We start from the raw sequence: 19926 nt of genomic DNA on the forward strand, positions 1-19926 counted from the left end.
TACATTTCATCTGATCTGAGTCTTTCCATGTGATATGTGTTTGTCCCAGGTGACGTGGACCCCCGACACAGACAGGGGGAGGGTGCGAGGGCTTCACCAGACCACAAGTGAGAAGCTGTCAGTGGAAGCGATAAGGCAGAGAGGAATTACAAGTCTGACCCTCCACTACAGCAAGGCTAGCCACAAAGAGCTACAGTAAGAGCAAGCAGCTGCTACTAAGCAAAGGAAAAAAGGCTCAAAAGAACCCTAAAGAAATGTCAAAGGAGGCGTTTTGTGTTATTTTAAGCAAAATTTAAAAAAACGACAAAAACAATTTACAAACCTAATTGTTTGCTTAACTCAGGGGTGGGCAATCTCAGTCCACGAGGGCCGGTGTCCCTTAGATCTCACCTTGGGTCAACACACCTGAATCACATGATTAGTTCGTTACCAGGCCTCTGGAGAACTTCAGGACATGTTGAGGAGCTAATTTAGCCATTTAAATCAGCTGTGTTGGTTCGAGGACACATCTAAAACCTGCAGGGACACCGGCCCTCGTGGACTGAGATTGCCCACCCCTGGCTTAACTTGTCCTGTATTTAAAAGGGGAATTAATCCCTGAAACAGTTAAATATAGTTAACACTAAAGGGAATATCTTCTGACTGGTTTTGGATTTAAAAAGCTCACTATTTCTGCTCGAGGTTTGCTGCTTCAAGTGACATTTGCCAGTACCAAGCTCAGGGCTCCAGGGCTGAAGAATTACACCAAAAATGACCTAAAAGTGCTAAAATCTGAACTTCCTGTAGTGGTTAACGTTAAGCTGGCTCCAAAGGTGAGTCAGTCCTCAGAGACTCTCATGTCAAACGATCCATTTTTACATCATTAAAAAGTGGTAGAGTTAGTGCCCCGTTCATTGACAGATGTAGCAGTGTTGCAGTCTACTGGGTGCTGTGTCTTCTACACATTAAACAGGAGAGTTAAACTGCCAACTACCTTTGCTCTACAATGTTAAACTTGGAGGATGTATCCTACACAGCACCTAAGAAAGTTTTCTTTGAATTAGCAAAAACTTGTTTTATAAAAACAGGACAGTCTGGTCAATGAGCTACAATACCCAAGTAAGCCCAGCACACTTCTAATTGCAGAATTACACTGTTATGGTCCTTGAACACAAGCTCTACCCTCCTCTGGGACCTCTGTTGCAGCTTTAGATGAAACAAAGTCAGCTTCACGATGCACACAATATTTTCCAGTGGCTGCAGAATGATAAGAGGTGAATGTTGACAAGGGAGTAAAGAGGTGAAATGAAGTGGACCTCTCTTTCTCTCTTTTCAGTGCTGACTTGTATTTTTCTTTCCCCCAGGGAGTACCTGGCCAATAATGTGAGTGTGACTGTCTACCCGGTGAATGAGCCCTGGCTCTACTCCATTCTGTGGTGTAGTGGGGTGCCTTCTGTGTCTTCTGATGCCCCCCATGTCCTCCGAAAGGTGCCTTATCCCATCTGGCTCATGGTAAACAGCTCTCCGTTCTTTCAATAGATGCAACACACACACGCACAGTGCACAAGCAAACAAGGTCACACATCGAGATGAAAGGACAGCAGGAGAGCGGACAGAGACTGACGATGGCCCAGCAAGACTTGAGGGCTAAGGCGCAGAGAAATATGAGCCCAGCAGCGGGCTTTAGGTGCACTGTGACATTAGAGAACAAAAGGACCCTGGCAAAAAAGTCTGAGAAAATCTAAGACACAGATCTGAAGAAAACTGCAGCCTTACTCACTGCTCTAGAAGACATCAGTGTTTATGGGGACCTCTGATGGCAATGAGCAGAAACTACTCTTCTTCTCCTGTCTTGCAGAGCCAGAGCGCTTACAACTTCATCTGGATGACTTCAGATCTAGTGTCCGTCGCCATAGTCATAGGGGTTTTCTTTTTTCAGAAGTAAGTACAACACATACATGTAATGAACAGGGACTTTAAACACAGTATAACGCAATAATAATTTAATGAATACCAGCCAAGTGACGCATGCATGCTCCATAATACATGAGATACCAGCCTAAGAATGGTTCTTTACAAAGACATAGATGTCTGGGTGATGACAGCAGATGATTTACGGGACAAGAAATATTACTGCTATTCTGTTAGTCCTATAAATGAATGATTGAAACAATTGGGTGGGAAAGGAGTACAGAATTCCCAATACAGCGGTCCCTCGCTATAACGCGGTTCACCTTTCGCGGCCTTGCTGTTTCGCGGATATTTTTTTTTTTTCCATTTTCCATGTTTGTTTGTTTTTTTTCTTACAGCACATTGTGTTCTGCGTCCTGATTGGCTGTAGACCATCGTCAATCAATCTCGTGCCGTGTCTCCTGTACAGTACAGAATGTCAGCTTTACATACATCTGCAATCGCTAGCAGTGTGACTCTGTGCTGTACTGTATGTTGTAAGTTTTCTCCCCATCAAACACACCGATGCCGACGAAACGTTTTGCACCGTCAGAGGCTCCTGCGGTGCCTTTGGTTTCATTCTATAATACTGGACTTATGTTTCTACAAGGTTTGAACTTTGAGAGTTTAAACAAAAGAAAAAGTGTGAAAATGTTCGTGCCTGTCTGAGAAAAGTGTATAAAGTGTGTAGTGAGAGGTTTTACAGCCTTAAAGCATCTATAATAATTGTAAAAAATAAAGTTGGCTACTTTGCAGATTTCATCTATAGCGGGTTATTTTTAGGATGTAACTCCTGCGATAAACGAGGGACCGCTGTACTGAATTATTTTAATAATAGTATTATTTTATGTTAAGGTCACTATCTAAAATGACTCATGGTTGTTAAACATTATACAGCTTTTTTTGGTTTTTCTGCCCCCAAAATGGAGATTAATACAATTTTATTTGCAGTGCAGAGTTTGAAATGAAACTAAAGAGGCATTAGTAGAGGGCCCTGAGAAAACATTCATTTGGGTAAACTGGATATGTGACATCATTAGATCAGTTTTGTGTGTGGGAGTATAGTTGTTCATAATAATCACTTCATTTACTTTGCAGTTTTGAAATGTAAAATTCAAACCTCTGAACGACTCGGTGTGTCTAAATGTTTGTCGGTGTTGTGAATGCATTCACCGTGTTAACATCAGCCAGGTTGAGTTTGAGTTGAGCCGTGGCTTTGTCTGGTCTGCTGCTTCGACACTGACTGTTCATTCTACTCTTTCTTTTCTTTCTTTTTTCTCCTTGTCCTCTGGGTATTTCCATGTTTCTTCTCCATTCTACAACCTCTCCCTGTCTTACTGTTCTCTCTTTCTCCTCTGACATTCTTTCTTTGTCCTGTGCTCTACCTGATCTGCATGCAACCTTCCTCTGCTGCCCTCTGGCATCTGTCAGCTATCATATGATCAGGTAACTGCTATGTCTGCCTTGGCCTTTGTTTCTGCCTCCTTGTCTGTCCTCCTTGTGCTTTTTGCGCCCAACACCCCAAAGCTGGTCCCCTTCCTATCTTTCACTGCACTGCCTTGCCTTTTACACTGGGGGAAGTAATTATTTGATCCCCTGCTAGATTTGTACGTTTGCTCACTTGCAAAGAAATACAGTCTTTAATTTTGTAGTAGTTTCATTTTAACGGAGAGAGAGAGAATAGCAATCAAAAACAGAAAGTTACAAATGGATTTGTATATCACTGAGTGAAACATCCTACAGCGCATCTAGAGTTTTGGCTCGCACTGACTGGCTGTGTGCACATGTGTGCACACCTCCTTCCCTCAGCCACAACACTAAGATGGGTCATGATGGGTCTTTCCAGCATCAAAAACAAGTCCAAGGCAAGTGACTAAAGAAGAAGCGCATTACGGTCATGTGGTGGCTTCAGTCTCCAACTACAATAAACTTACTGCTTTTGCTTGCCAACAAGGGTTTCTCAGCCAAATACTAAGTGTTGTTTTGCTTGGGGATAAAATACTTAATAGAGTCAGTGACATGCAGGTCAATTTATAACTTTTTTTTTTTTGATTGTTGTTTGATATTCTGTCTCTCTCAATTAAAAAAAACTTCTTTAAAAGTTGATTCTGTTCATCTGGATGTAGAGCTTTCAGTGAGAGAAACGCTTATCACTCATGCGAGTGACTGACTGAAGAAGACATTCGGATGAGAGTGGGATTTCTTTACCTGGATGATCGAGCACGGATCAACACAAGTGCATTTCTTTGTAACTGAGCGAACTTACAAATTCAGCAGGGCTTCAATAATTATTCTAAGTGTATATATTATGTGTAAAAATATTACTGAATTAAAGGATGTCTTGATCAGTGTTGGTCAAGTTACTTGAAAAAAGATTACTTCCCTAAAAAAGTAATCCAGTTACTTTACTGATTACTTATTTTCAAAAGTAATTAATTACTTAGTTACTAACACGATTTACAACCTGAATAGGTGATAAAGTGATAGATCTTTCAGCCCAATTCTACTTTTTCTGCATAATCCATCATACAAAATGTAATCAAATGGAAAAGTCTCTTTTTAAAACTTGTTCTATTAGTTTTAATCTTTTAACTTTAAACTTATTTTCTGCACATTCCAGCACATAAAATAAAATATATTTTTGTGTTTACACTCACCCTTTCGGTAATCTAATTACCATTTCTGCAATAGTAATCCCTTACTTTACTCGTTACTTGAAAAAAGTAATCGGATTACAGTAACGCGTTACTGCCCATCTCTGGTCTTGATAACAGCTGCAGTTGCTGCCTTTCATGCGATGTAAGAATCTATCTGTGTGTGTGCTGTAACAGGTGGAGGATGAGCGGGATGCAAAACTATAACCCAGAACACATCATGTTGAGCGCTGTAGCGCGAAGGTCCAGTCGTGACGTCAACATCATGAAGGAGAAGCTCATATTCTCAGGTGAAGCTTAGAGAGCAGTCGCACATCATCACAACTTATCGAGTCAGCTCCTGTGGGAGGCACACATTGTTTTTATTATAGCCTGTAGAGATTTGTTTATAATGCGAAAACACACCTTCAATAGCAAGGCAAGAGCAGCAGCAAAAGAATGAGCTGTAACTCTGTTTGTCTGGGTTTAAGTGGGCTATGTTTTTGTAAGCTGTTCGTTTAATTTTCATAGAAGCCCAAGAATGAACTTCAGAGTTTTTTGTATCGTAGCCTTTGAACCTGGTGGATTAAAAAAAAAAACACTTTTTGTTTGTGGATACTGTTGTTGGTGTTAATTTGGCCCATATTTACCAAAAGTCTTTGGATTTGTGATGACCTAAACTTAATTCTAGACCAGGGGTGGGGAACTCCAGGCCTCAAGAGCCGATGTCCTGCAGGTTTTAGATGTGACTTTGATCCAACACAGCTGATTTAAATGGCTAAATGACCTCCTCAACATGTCTTGAAGTTCTCCAGAGGCCTGGTAATGAACTACTCATTTGATTCAGGTGTGTTGACCCAGGGTGAGATCTAAAACCTGCAGGACAGCAGCCCTTGAGGCCTGGAGTTTGCCACCCCTAGTACACCTATTAAGTACAAGTACAGCTAACGCGCTTTGCCCATACGTGTTCATGCTGTGGCCTAAGAACGATGACTGAAGGTGACTTTGCAGTGTGTATGAATCCTGTTTGTTGTTGTTATTTCCAGAGCTTAACAATGGGCTCAGCAGTACAGAGGAACTTTCTCTGTATCCCGAGAATGGCTACGTCAGATACTCTCATGGAGGCCTCAGTCGCTGACCAGAACAGCCACAGCTGCAAACTTGAGTTTGACATCAGAGATCTGACACGTCTTCTTTCATCAGGGTACTGATCTGCTGAGCACATATCACGTTTAAGTCCTGACAATTAAAAGTTTTCCATTTATGGCCTGTTGCTTACTTTTCTTAATCTTCCATCATAATTGTCCACTGGGTAGTGATTTCTCCATGATGACAAACTTGGGAGTGTTTTAATATCATGTATTTGGGGGTTTTCTCAGTTGTTCCATGTACTATCACCAGTTTCAGCCAAATTCTTCTGATAATGTTAGTCATTAAAATTTCTGTTCTAAGAAGATATTTAGTTGGCTTAAATTACCGTATTTTCCGGACCATACGGCGCACCAGATTATAAGGCGCATTAAGCGAAACAAAACAGTCAGATAAGTCAAACTTTACTCATTCTTCTTGCTTCCTCCACTTCCGTACCATTGATTCATTAATGTTGAATTCTCTGGCAGCAGCTCTATTCCCATGTTGTTGCAGTATATTAATGACTAACCTTGTGTTGTGGATGGATTATCTCAGTTGTTCTCCTGACTGAAGTTTGGTCCGTTTACAGCATCCTGCCATGCGATTGCATTTGTCCCAAACTATCAGGAACCCTCACGTTAACCTTTATCGAGTGGAAAAAAGTTAGCGTTCATCCTCCAGCTTCACTGTGTTTATGTTATGCTAACATAGCTGTGTCGCTAGCGATCACGTAGCACATCATTATATACCAGCTAGCCCAACTTCAGTAACCCTACAAACGTCACTGCTGTTTAGTTTTCTGTCTTCATTTATGTTGAAAGTGATAGCAGAGCTGTACCTTTAATTTGTTTCAGAAATCCCTCAGACAGAACATGCTATATCATGTTTAGGTGGAAACTAGCAAGCTAACTGCCTGGATGTTAAACTTAATTGTTACACCTGGTAAAGCAGCAACGCTGATTATTTTATTAAAGATGAAAGAATTTAGACAGTTTTTAACTCTCAGTGATGCCGCAGTGATCGTGTAACTTTGAGACCTGAAATGGACGGAGTTTAGGACCCAGATTACTCCGCGAGGCTCCTGACTATGGTAGCCGTAATGTTCCAACAATCCATCAAGCGGTGCGGCTTCGTAGCTTACCAAAGTCGTACTAAAACGTTTTTTGACAGATTTTTGAGCGCCGTGTAGCACATAAAATCAGTTCGAGGGTTAGTAAGCACAACCAGAATTCATACATAAGGCGCACCAGATCACTGTGGATTTTTGTGAAAATTAAAGGATTTTAAGTGCGCCTTATAGTGCAGAAAATACAGTATTTAAAATCTGTTTACAAAAGTTAAAATAGAACACGAGTTTATCATTGGCTGATATGTGCCTGTGGGGTTAATTAATGGGCAAAAGCTCTCAAAACATTATGGTACCAGAGTTAGAAAGGAATTCTTATTTTATTTATTTGTTTAATTTTAGCCAGTTATGTCAACATTTTTTAAAAAAAAAAAGAAGAAAAGATTTGAAAAAAAAATCCCTGATTAGTCTCACTCATACTTATAAAGCTGTACAGCTGGATTGTTCCACGACACTTACCTTACTCTGGTTTTATAAGAGGACACAGACTGGAGAGTTGTCTTTACATGTTTCTATTGTAATTCCCCCTCTGAGAGGACTCGGACTTATTTGAAATTGTATATTTTATCCTTGCACTGATGAAGTGTGACAGACAGAATAAGGCACATGTGGAAACCTGTTTCCTTGCTAATCTAATCTGCCTCTGCCTCTTCTATTACGCCATGATTGTTTTTTTCTAGACGTATCAAGTATTATAACTTTCACATGGCTGCCTTTTTGTTAGAATATTTTCATCTTAGTTTTATAAGAGGGCAAAATGTTGAAGTGACAACTACAGATTTAGCTACAGGTGAGTTGACTGTTCAATAAAAGTGAGAAATTCTTGAAAAATTATCTGTTTTGTGGATTCTTCTTGAGTGAGACAACAAACTTCCATTCGTGTGTTTTGGGTGCTTGACTGCAACTTTTATTTTTATATGATAGTCATTATGTTAATATCATGTGATAATTCTGGATTTTTTTTTCTGCTGCCTACTGGTTAGAGTTACCAGGAGGAAGGCACGTTTTACATGCGTATATACACTTACCAGGCTAAATTTCACATAGTTGTTTACCTTGATGCACAGACCAATAGCCGCTCAGTTTGTTCGTTTTTGCCATTTGCACATTTCATGGAGTGTTTCTCTCTCATTTCCATAAAAATGGTAACTATGGTGAAAAAAATTAAATGGTTTATAAAATATCTTACTTTAGAAATCAAGCCAACACATAGCGGAGGTATTAGGTCAGAGTGTGCCTTTTATTGTATGTTTCCATGTTTCACAGCTGTGGGAAAAACAAGTCAACAGCAACAGAAGAAATAAAACAAGCATGTCAAGGAATACTTTTCTCTTATTAAGCCGTGACGTTGGCTGGTAAAGCATGGTCAGAGAGAAAATGAAGGTCTGCTTCCTCTGTGATGCTGTCAGGGCTGTCAGATGGCATGGGGCAGCCAGAATCTCTGGGGCAGTTACTCACATCTGCCTTCATGTTCTCAGTGGAGCTCTCGGCCTTTTGATCAGCTTCATTCTCCAACTGACAATCAGCTGCAAAGTAGAGAAGACTGCTTGGTCGCACGTACTGCTGCAGAGCTGAATTGACGAGCAGTCGGTAATCATTCAGTCACTTTTATTTCTGTGAATTAGGATCGAACAGGTTATCTGTCTCCTTTATTCTTAGAGCTACTACTCAAAGACCTGTTGTCTTTAATCTCTTTAACTTTGGTACCTTTCCAGTCTCGTCTAGGAAACAATTAATGTGTCTTGTTCTTTTTCCTTTCTGGATCCAAACATCCCAGCATATTTCTTTGTGGTTCTATTATAGCACATCTGTCCTTCAATGACCTTGTCTGGGGTTCATTACTCACAGCGCAGTTGCTGCAGGGAGTTGACAGCAGCGAGCAGACGCTGCCTGTGCTCTGGATCAGTCACATTCAGCTCCATCAGATGATTCTCCCTCAGCCTCATCAAGTCGTCTACAGTTTGGTAACCACCCAGCTGCAAACATGTGGAATATTCCTGAAAAAGAAAAAATGGTACCGTTCAGAAGAAAGCTGAAGGAACAGCTTCCTGTTGGAAGGATGGTTGGGTTACTACATGAAATCAGTTCAAATAAGAGCAAAATACCTCAAGACTGAGACGCTTCAGCACTTCCTGGACAGTTGATTTGTGTCTCACTCTGTGGATTTGTGTTTCCAAGTTCTCCTTCCTCAGTACGTCCACATAGATGAACTTGAAATTTCCTATTCTGCCATTCAGCATGCCTGTCCATATTCCCATGGGAGGCTTGGTTATGATGTCAATGACATCTCCCACCTGAGTAAAATCATTCCATTTTATTACATTTCTTAATAGATAATAGTACGTATAGAACATTGATAAAGATTCAAACTTTAATCTCAAAGATATGGGAGCAAAGACCACGTTTTGGGCCAATCATTGTTGAGATATTTCAGAAAGGACCAAGGTGATAAAACTGTAGCCAGCATGGCTCAAAATCCAGCAGAGATTGCCCTAAAATTAGCATCTGAATATCAGTCATAAGTTAAATCCACAAATATCAAAGATAATATAGTAATATAATAATTTTCCATTTGCTTGCCGTACTTGTTTACCTTGAGTTTGAGGGACTCGGTGTCGTATGGACTTGGCACATACTCTGTATGGACTCTGGCTCTGCCACAAAACTGTCTTGTGCATAGCAGATCGTCCTCTAGCTTCAGACTGTTTCTGTTACTGGAATAGTCTGACCCACTGGTGACTCCACCTGGGAAACAGAACACAAGAGGCTTCAGCAAAGGGCAGCAGAATTAAAATGCTCATCCACATTTCAGTAACACAGCAGCACAAGTGTGAGATGGGGATTCTGTTTTTGATATGTCAGCGGTCAGTGTAGCTGGACAAATTAGTGCATCAGAAGAGGGGTAATAGGATACTCAGAACACAAGGATTGCATAATTCATTGGGTTGTGGTGTGAAGGATGCGCTTGGGTCTGTGCCCAGAGGTGCTTACTTGAGGAGCTTTGTCTGCTGTTGAGGCTGTAGAGGCTTTCCAGAGAGATACTGGACCTATGGTGCGCTTTAGTAATTGGTCTCCCATGGTCAGCATCCGTCTTCTCTGCTTCACCTTTCTGCATGTCTCTGTTCTGCACAGTAAAAACATTCATTCGTGTTGTTATCTCCTATGCAGTATATGCTTTTGGTTCTCTGTCATGTTCTCTGTCGATTTTGTGCCACAGAAATTTTAGGATAAATAAAAGACAAAGCTAACCAAGCAGAAAGCTGAGTCAGGGCCCTAGGCTGCTGTGTTTGATTCCTCGTGTGTCTGAACAGCTCAGTATCCCAGACACGCCAGCTCCTCTGGCAAGCAAAATACCTAATTCTGCAAACACTGCTTTGCTTTTTATAGCAGAAGTCCAGGAGCTGTGCGGTGAGTTTAATCCCCAACTTCCTGTGCTCAGCTTTTAACATCCTGTTTCTCTTAGTCTGAAATCTAAATGAGTTTGGCTAAACTGTATACTGCACATCATCTTTTAGTGATTTCTTTAAACTGCACTTTTTACAGGGTGCAATGGTTGTACTGCATACATGTCAAAATGATTAAAAAAAACAACAAGAATTGGGTACACAAGTGTACATTTTGGGGGATTTTATCTTAATACACATGGTCAAAAATACATATCCATACAACCCCACTAATCGTCAGTTAGTAACCTTTAGCAAGTTCCACCAGATGCTTTTGGTAGCCATCAACAAGCGTCTGAAATAATTTGGCTGGATATTTGAGGTTGTGGTCGGGGCTTGGGGAAAGTCATTGCAGAAGCTCAACTTTAGCCTTTAACCAGTTCTGATATGAGTTTGGGATCACTGTCTGTTGGAAAACACAGTTGTGTCAAGTTTCAACCATGTAGCTGCAATTTGTGGTGAAGTTGAAAAATTTTGAGGTACTCCTTGTCCTTTATTATTTCATTTACTTTGTGCATTATACCTGTACTACTGGCAGCCAAACACAGAATAATGCTTGACAGTGGGGACAAAGCCTCATCTTTACACTTCCAAACATACGTCTTATAAGTATCTGGCTCCCAGCATGTGCAAATCTACAATTCTCTTTTTTAGATCTTCACTGATTTTCTTGGACTTTCACACTGTTCTGAGTTTTGGTCAGTTAAATAAGTGATGTGAAGGTAATCCTAAAGAAACTACCAATAAGTACTGATCACTATGCATTCATCGTGTGTCTATGATCAATGCAAAGAAAAATTCTGGGGCACTAACAAGAATTTAAGTTCCCTCAGAAGGCTAACCTGGCCCAGCATTGTCCAATCATACTGAGCTGAAAATGTTAGTAATGCTAGCTGATGATAGGATGTCATTTAATGCATTTAAACAGGAAAATTATTTTCATATTGGAGTGTGAAGATGTGTTTCACAGCTGAGCCTGGATAACTAGATCATTTTGGTCCCTCTCCTACTATTGTTTGTTATTTCATTACGTGAAGCCATGAAAAAATTTCTGCATTAACACAACATTTGCAGATGCATGACATACAGAGATGATAGTTTGTGTTCCCTCTGGTGAGGCCTCGATGTGTTTCCTGTCACTCTGAGATAGATGTTCCAGCTCTGTCCTCCGCACTCTCGATGTGGTCAGCTCACCGTTCTGCTCCCGCGTTCGCTTGAATAACAAAGCACACTGTAAACAGAAGGATCCAACACAGCTCCTGAAAATAAACATTTAAGAAAGTTTGAATCCGTAGATGAACGAGCTGGCAGGACGAGGAGGCTGGGCTCTCTTACCAGACAACTTTCATTATCCTGTGGTTTCATTAAAGGCGAGTGCTGTCTTAAGGCTTCAAATCTCTCAAACCTGGTCAACTGTTTGAATAAAAGACAGATTAAAATGTGTGTTTTCTGGTGGGCAACATGAACACCAACAATATAAAGCCTGTGTTCTGAATTAGGCTAAACCCTGGAAGCTACACAGCTTGCAGAAATGCTATTTTTGTTGTGGTTGGAGTTTCTTAAATATACATTTTACAAGTTATTAATTCCATGTGCTTATTTTTGATCAGCTGCATATATTTCCTAAAGTGTCACTGAAGCTGGTGAAGCATGAAGCAAAGCATCCTTTCTTATACCGGTTGCCCATTAGCATCAGCTTAGCAGTAATTCGATGCTGCTCTCAGAAATCTGTTACTGTGTGTGTTGGCTAATTTCCCAACAAGGACGTAAACTGAGCCCTCGCTGTCATGCACTGAGTGGTTGGATAAGCACCTCTTAATACCACATACAGGAAACAAGTATAGTAAGGCAGATGTTTCTGAAAAGTAAATATCTGCCTCTCCTAACCATCCTGCTGCTTCATCAGTACTGCTCTCTGAACTATGTGCTCTGATGTATGATGTTGAGTCTGATTTCAGTCAGTAATTTAGCCACATTGGCAAAATTATATTGCTGTAGTCTCGAGAGTCACTCTAACGCAATTCTAAAGAACCACTTGATAATTTAAATGTAGGCTGAAGCTACTGAACAAGATTTGTGGTTACTGTCACAGCCTGAGGTGCTGTGTGGTAGACTTTAAAAATCATTCATTACTAGTTTCTTGATTGCATCACGATCTCGGGTCTTCAATGAATGTGTCATGTGTGTCATTATAGATTTTTGGTGTTGGCACAGAGGGAACTGAAAGATATCTGAGAGTGTTTGTAAGTCTGGATGCAAGCTGAAGCTGTTCAAAAAACTACACTAAGTTGCCAAATTATACGGACAAATTAAGTCTACACAGTCTATGTCTAAAACGAGCACAGGCTAATATGTTGCAGTATTAGAATAGATTAGGTTTACTTAAATGACAACAGACTGTATAAACTGCAGAGTGATAATATTCTTTTGATATTGTGAAATTAAGCGTTTCAGTGTACACTACTGATAAAATTGTATGTAATGCTACTATCACATCAATCACAACATGCACATTAACAACAACAAAAATGAATTGTGGAAATCAAAATAGCAGCAGGATCTGCAGGTTTAGGCCTCAGTGGGAGTCAAATGGCAAATCTACCCTACCCACAATGCAGTGCAGCTTTTTCCTGGTTACAAACTTAATGTGTAAACATTACATACTGAACCAGACACTTTCAACACTGTGTGGAATCCCTTCATAGAAACAGTCCATTATTGATTTATTTTAAAATTATGATTATGATGTTTTGAAGAGCTAACAAAACATTAATGATAACTGAGGCTGGAAATTAAAACCAGTGCTTAAAAACCTCCTGATTTCATTAAAACAATGATGAAACACAAGCGCTAGGTGAAAATTTCAGTTGCAGTTCAGTTAGCTTAAATGTTCCCAAAAGAGCCCTGAAGCACATTTAGAACGGCGAGCCCTGCAAAGCACAGAATAATGATACTTAGGAGAGCTGGGAGGAGGAAGTAGGTATCTTGGATTGGTTTGCTCATTCAAACAGAAAGCTGCATTGGCTGACAGGAAGACATAACGCCATCAATGTATCTTGATGCATGCTCAATCATCCAGGTAAGGACATCACAATTATGGGGATTTGGGGGGTTTCCAAAAATATAAAAAAGAAAAAGATATTTAAATTCATAATCATTTAGGGAAAATTACATTTGATAAAAAAAATTCTGCCAGTCTGGTAAATACTTGTACCACTGTAAGCTACTAGTTAGTTTAGCATAATAATGGAACAGGGAAACTGCTATATTATACCATATGCTCCCAAATAATCTGGTATAAGGACTTTAAAACACAACTTGTTGTTATTTTTATGGGTTTAATTAAAAAAAAACCATTATGCTTTAAGTTAATAATTATTACAAATTATTAATAAAGTTAATGATGCACCAATGTTCTCAGCTAACGAGTTGCCAGGAAGTAAATAAGCCGACCTTCTAAAGTGTTTGTATTCATAGTCCAGTTGCACTGAATTGGATAAATTACTCTAGACTTTCCTAAAGAGCTTTTGGTCAAGTTTCAAGTCTTATTAAATGCAAGTTGATGTTCATTGTGTAAATTATGGTCTGGATATGATAGTATATAATTTAGGACATGGCATTTGACTACGAGCTGTAATATCCTGGCCCATATCACAGATACTCCCAATCAAATGTTGTAAGTTCCTGATTTACAGCTTTGTTTTCTCTCAGTTGCTTAGAAGCTATTGATAATGTTTCACTGATGGATGGTAATAGTGACAAGGTTATAACTTACAGTGTTTTGGTAGAGATGCAAATCTGTGATGGAGCGGATCATTTGGGGAGGAGACAGACCCGACTGTTTTCTATCCAGCTCTGTCCAGTGTACGAGGGTCTCAAAACTATCCCATTCTGTGGTCTGTGGCAGCTCACAAAGTCCATGTCGAGGTTGGTAGCAAGTCTGAGAGAAGAAAGTCTGTGGATAGTCAAAAGGGCTCCACAGGTAATTTCCAACCCTTGTGCTCCAAGCTTCATCCTCCTCTGGATCTTTATGGAGATTCCTGGCGTGTTGCTGTAACAGCTGCTGTGGCAGCGGAGCAGTTTTGGAGAGCCTCCTCTCAGTCTTCCTCCTCCGGCCGATGCAGGTTAGGACTGAGTTGTTGTTGCTCACAATTTCTGCATCTGCTACATGAGATCACCAGATATTGCATGCATTATAAACAGATTCATTAAAAAACTGGAAAACATCCTCACGAGTAGCTCACCGTTACTCTTAGATGTGCTCTTTCCCTTTCCACTTTTTGCTTGCACAAAATTTTGTAATTTCCTTAGTCTTGCTGTAGTTTTTATTGATTCCGATGCATCAGCTGATGTCTTACTCTCCTAGATTAAAGCAAACAAAAACAAATGCATACATTCAGTGCAGTGTACAAATATTCAACACCAACCATGTCTCCAGAACAGATAGAACAACACTAAATACTAGATTAATAGGGTTTTTAGTTGTATGAGGTCTTCCACCTTACTGCCAGTAAAGTACAGTACTTTCTATGTTTAACAATGATTTACTTCATGCTAAACGACTGCTGCCGAATCCATTCATGTTAATTTTCGAATCATACTAAGAAGATTAAAATCTGTGGCCCACATTGTAATTTGTTTCAGTACAGCTTTGATTTGAATCCACTATATACAGTTTAGTCAGCTATATTTATAACACATATAGGTAATATATATATGATATCTCTACACTGGATCAATGGGTCCCACCTGCCTGGCTTTGCTGACAGCCTCAGGATTTTCTCAGCTGTTCCCCAGCACTATGATTATAAGACATGACAGCGTGGCTGGTAGTGTTTCTAGTTTGTAGAAACACTACCAGCTGCATCGTGGAATATCCATAAATCACTACTGTTCCTCCAAATGAAAGCGACATCTGTGTTAAAGCACCTTTTTTGCATTGAATTGCTGGTACACCTGACATTCAGTTTGAGGCTACATCTCATTCCCACAAACAACTACAGGGCTTGAGATCATTCCAGTGATCTTGGTATGCTCATTTTATACAGCAGCCAAACTGCTGCTTCCTCACATCTGCCCAAAACAAGGAAAAAACAGTCAGAGTTGGTCAGACTAGTGTGCAGGTGTGACTGCACCAACTGCATGTCCCGTTTCCAGGTTTTCAATTTTTGCAAACTGTGATATTTTGACTCGCTACTGCTTATGTGAACGTGAGATCTAACTGAGGCTCATTCATTAGACTTTGTCCCATTAAACCTCGGGGTGACACTTTTTAATAATCTTTATAAATATGTGTGTATTTTTTACTGGTACTGATTACACAAATGTAAGGTATTATTTGGATGATATTGTAAATTTACAACTGGTTTATAAAGATGACTGGTTGGGGGTCATCTGCCTGAGCCTGGTTCTGCCGGAGGTTTCTTCCTGTTCAAAGGTAGTTTTTCCTTCCTTCTGTCACCAGGTACTTGCTCATAGGTGGGGATCTTTATTATAAGGTGTTACAATCTTCTGGATTAATTAAATCTAAAGACTACTTTGGCATGTTGCAGTTACAGTCACTTAAAGCACTGAAGGGACAAAAACTCCATAGGTTGGTAACCACTGGAACAACTGCTAAAGTAAAAGATCCGAGCATCTCCTGCCTACGTTCCAGTTACATCATTCAAAAAGTGTAACCGTGGTGTACACAGGTCTCTTTTGATGCATATGCTGCCTCATTGTGTATTTGGTTTTTGTGTGATGTTAGCAATGTTCCATGCTCCACTACCTTATCAGCAGCTGGCATGAAATGCGGTAAACGGTATCAAATTCAGGTGTTCTAAAGACCTCGGGGAAGATATAAAAGGTCCTCATAAAGGAGATTAAAGATTAAAGAGCAGATTACAGTGGACTCTGTATCTGATTTGGTTGACATACATTTGACCTCTCAGAGATTTGTTTGAGATGTTGAGTTCTTACCTCCGAACCTACGAAGCGTATCTTTTGTTATAATTTAATTATTATCTGACAGATGTATTATATTCTTATATCTTTATTGGTACTTTACACTGTTTTTATCAAATCCCCCTTTTTCCTTGGTTACATAAGCAGAGCGTGGATGGTGAGCAAAGATAAACATGCACAATCGTTTTGCTCACATGCACACATGGCAAGTGCACAAACATCCAGGAATGCCAGGTATTTGTAAGCCTGTCTGGCACTCCTGGGTACAGGATTACGAGACCTTTAACTCTGCCATCTCCACAGCTCTGCAAATAACTATCATTTGTGATGCTAAAGTGATTGCCTCCTTATCAGAAGACGAGTGTGAGAGTACTGCCCTGTGTGCTCTGGCTCCATTTCAAAATGTAATCATTATAGAGAGACTACAGAGTTGTGTTTTCATGGCTTTTGTCTTATACTCATCATAAATGTGCTGTAAAGTGATGTGGTTGTACCTGAGTAGTCTGTGTCCTGTCAGACCTCACGTCCTTCACTTTGTCTTCTCTTGTCAGTTTGCTGCTGTCACACATCTCTGCAGGATCAATCCACATATTGCATAATAATTTATTCACCTTAATTTGTATGAAGTCCAACAATCAAGTGAGTAATGCAGTTTAACAAATTGCTTTTCATCATACATATTGAAGAGGAGCAGATTCTCCTTACTTTGCTATTTTACCCCAGCTATTGCTGCCATTGGTAAATTCTCCTGTAATGCATCAACTGTTTGTTAAACCTCACCGGACTTTGGTTTCTACTAAGTGCTTTGTTTTAGGTGATGTTGGAATTTTATTTTATTTTTTATTATTACGTACATATTTTTATTACACACACACACACACACACACACATATATATACATATATTTTTTTTTCTTTTTTTGTACCTTTTTCTTGGACTTTCATTTGATGAAACAAGTCCTTCTTGTCACCACATGACAACCAGCAGGTATGATGAATATCTGTTTCTGCAACACACGGGGTGGAGAGGGAAGAAGCTGTCACATTGTAGCCGTATAGAAAGGTACAGCTACAATTAGAAATAGAAATGTGAACATCTGAGACGTGGTCCTTTTGCACCAACCTAACATTTCATTGTCCAAGGCTGATTTTGGCACGCATGATCTAAAATCACAAGTAAATAATTATTGCCTGAATGAAATTTAAAATTGAGATAAACTCAAGATAATAATAAAAAATATATGTAAAACTCACCTTTTGCTCTCTCTTTTAAACTTCATCTTTCCCAGGGGTCGGTTCTTGGTAAAACAAAGAACACAACTTTTAGTAAGCAAATGTGCACAAAAGTTGTGAACACATTTATTCTGTGTGTTTTGCATTGTGTGTTTATAAGTTAAATGTAACAGTGAACACATTAGATCATCTGTATCCAAACACAAGGTGGAGTGAACGTTTGAGTATTTGATTACGTCTATAAAAGCTCAGAGGCAGCAGACTTACGGAAGTAATTGAAGGATCTGAGCCGCCCCAGTCAGCATTGCGCCTCAGAAGAACAGGACTGCAGTGGTACTTGGGCAGGACTTCCCTGAGCTTTTGGTTGTTTGCTGGTTCATACATGCTTTCTGTGGAGCCCTCCTAAACAGAAAGCCAGCACGCATGTATACGGCAGCCGTTGTTAAGTACTGTAGTATTTGACCCACCTAAGAACTTTAATAATAATCGGGACAAGTTGATAATCAGTCACAAGGCTAACAAATAGAGACAGACAACCATTCCCACTCACAGTCAGTTTAGAATCACCAGTTAACCTGTCTCAGTCATTGTCTTTGGATTGTAGGAGGAAACCGGAAACCCAGAGAGAGAGAGTACAGGCCCCAGGCGGGATTTGAACCTTTTTTGTGTACGCAGGTTAGCACGGGGCTTCCTCTTTTTGCTACAGGCTATGCAAAAACCACTCGTATTAATTCAAACAAAATTCAGTCGTGGATACAAATTTTGGTGGCCGTTAAGTTACGTACGGGCTAACTTAAAAAATAAAAATAAATAAATGGGGAACACATTACATTCCCAGAGAGATGATGAAATGAAAATATTATATTGGAAAATCAAACAGCTGCTCCATGTGTGCTGATGTCTGTTTCGTTCAGACTGACCCACCCGTTAAGGCAACAATAGGGTACATGCAGACATATATGCACTATTCATTCATTATAATAAGATAATATAACATTTGAAAAAAGTCATCTATAGATAGAGTTACTGCCTCCTCGGTGTGTGAGATCAGCTACACCATATAATGTTCCCACTCATGAAGGTCTCACTTCCAACAACAAATAAAATTTGACACATGATGATATCCCAGCTCCTTAATATTAATATTTATTTTATATGAAACATCAAGACCAACTATAAGCTCATCTGTTGATATGATAATCAATTTTCTAACACTGTTGTAATAATGGAATCATTTATCCAACAAAATGCACAAAATGCAGGAAATAGAAGGATAGTAAAGAAGAAAAAGACTGCATCAAAGAAATCGGAACGAATCTTGGAGGAAAGTTGTTTGCTGTATTGTGTCATCCCGCAGAGAGACCTGTCAACGATAATAACATCAGCAGTGTCTCCCATAAGAGTACCATGACTTTCCTCTGTTCACCAGTTCCTTTAAGTGTCTCCTCACAGGCTAACCTCAAGTTTAGAGCAGTTCAAAAGATGAATCTTACCAGTGTGAAGCAGAACAGGTTCATGGCTGATGGTCTGGGTCGAAGACAACGAAACCAAGTGGAGACAGGCTTAGCCTCCGGGTCACGTAAGCACACTTTCACGCGCCATCCTCCATGTCAAACCCACACAAGCACACTACCACAACCCCGTGATGCAAAGGCTCACGCAGCCCCTGTGCTGTCTCCAGCCTGTGGCCTATTCCTAGAGTCAAATCCCTCACGTAATCCAATAGATGCAGTGAGCCGTTGCTGTCCAACGCTGGCCTCAGAAAGCATCAGGACACCTGTAGCAAGAAGACAATAAACCACACAGGCTGCCTTTGTTTTGCTCGTGTCTAAAATGATTATGATAATGACTTCATGGAGATTATGTAATCGCTGAGCGAGGTTAAACTTCCAGTGACCTTTTTTACTCAGTTAAAAAGTGTTTTGGATGTAATTCAGGCAGAATATCAGGATTTATCGCATTATCAAATGTGTCTTTATGTCTGCACACATGCTGAAGTCAAGCATGCTTTACACAGATGGCAATCACTTAGGTAATACTTTAACCTTCTGTTACTCAAGTACGCAGCTACAATTCTATTTTGATTTTATTGTACTCTGTTTATTAGGAAATGAGAAACTACTTACTGTCATAGACATCAGAAATATGGCATTTTTTATGGAAGCGCACATGTGCAATACTGGGAGCTGTGTGTGTCTGTGAAATTTCAGTCCAGTTTGTTGTCATTTGTCCATCAGAGATTTTTAATATGCTACTTATGTAACAATATATAAATAATCAAATAAATACAGCAGATTTTGGTAAAACCAAACAACAGCTTTGCTTTTTGTCACAATCAGCAGGAGCTGATTCTTTGTAGAGAGAATACTAGACTCAAATGCAGACCAAAAACAGGGCGTGAAACGTGACTAGAACAAAAAGTGAGCCGTTTGTTGTGGCTGATAACAAGAGTACATAAACAAAGCAAAGGCGAGCAGGGCGAAAAC

At 39.8% G+C, this 19926-nt stretch overlaps 2 protein-coding genes across 5 annotated transcripts in view; one reads left to right on the forward strand and one right to left on the reverse strand.

The window, feature by feature from the left end:
• Window positions 1-7904, forward strand: part of gdpd5a (glycerophosphodiester phosphodiesterase domain containing 5a) — a 30502-nt gene extending 22598 nt beyond the window's left edge. For 2 of the 4 annotated variants that reach the window (XM_084941494.1, XM_084941495.1), the window contains exons 12-17: window positions 50-195; window positions 1344-1491; window positions 1838-1920; window positions 3361-3375; window positions 4761-4873; window positions 5609-7904. In XM_084941494.1, the coding sequence (XP_084797620.1) occupies window positions 50-195; window positions 1344-1491; window positions 1838-1920; window positions 3361-3375; window positions 4761-4873; window positions 5609-5700 (597 nt within the window). In that variant the 3' untranslated portion in view covers window positions 5701-7904. The remainder of the gene's footprint in view (window positions 1-49; window positions 196-1343; window positions 1492-1837; window positions 1921-3360; window positions 3376-4760; window positions 4874-5608) is intronic. The other 2 variants (XM_084941496.1, XM_084941497.1) reach the window with 2 other exon arrangements.
• Window positions 7905-8040: 136 nt separating this feature from the next.
• On the reverse strand, window positions 8041-19196 carry samsn1b (SAM domain, SH3 domain and nuclear localisation signals 1b). Its single transcript, XM_084941493.1, has 15 exons — window positions 18934-19196; window positions 17708-17842; window positions 17462-17505; window positions 17331-17371; window positions 17134-17214; window positions 16703-16779; window positions 14507-14624; window positions 14038-14426; window positions 11598-11675; window positions 11350-11475; window positions 9811-9943; window positions 9413-9564; window positions 8925-9113; window positions 8666-8816; window positions 8041-8345 (listed from the first exon to the last, which is right to left on the reverse strand). The coding sequence occupies exons 1-15, from the start codon at window positions 18955-18957 to the stop codon at window positions 8155-8157; spliced, it is 1929 nt and encodes a 642-aa protein (XP_084797619.1). The 5' UTR covers window positions 18958-19196; the 3' UTR covers window positions 8041-8154.
• Window positions 19197-19926: the final 730 nt, after the last annotated feature.

This window comes from Perissodus microlepis, chromosome 10 (genome assembly GCF_051167445.1).
Source record: "Perissodus microlepis isolate ML-2025 ecotype Zambia chromosome 10, ASM5116744v1, whole genome shotgun sequence".
Lineage (NCBI taxonomy): Eukaryota > Metazoa > Chordata > Actinopteri > Cichliformes > Cichlidae > Perissodus > Perissodus microlepis.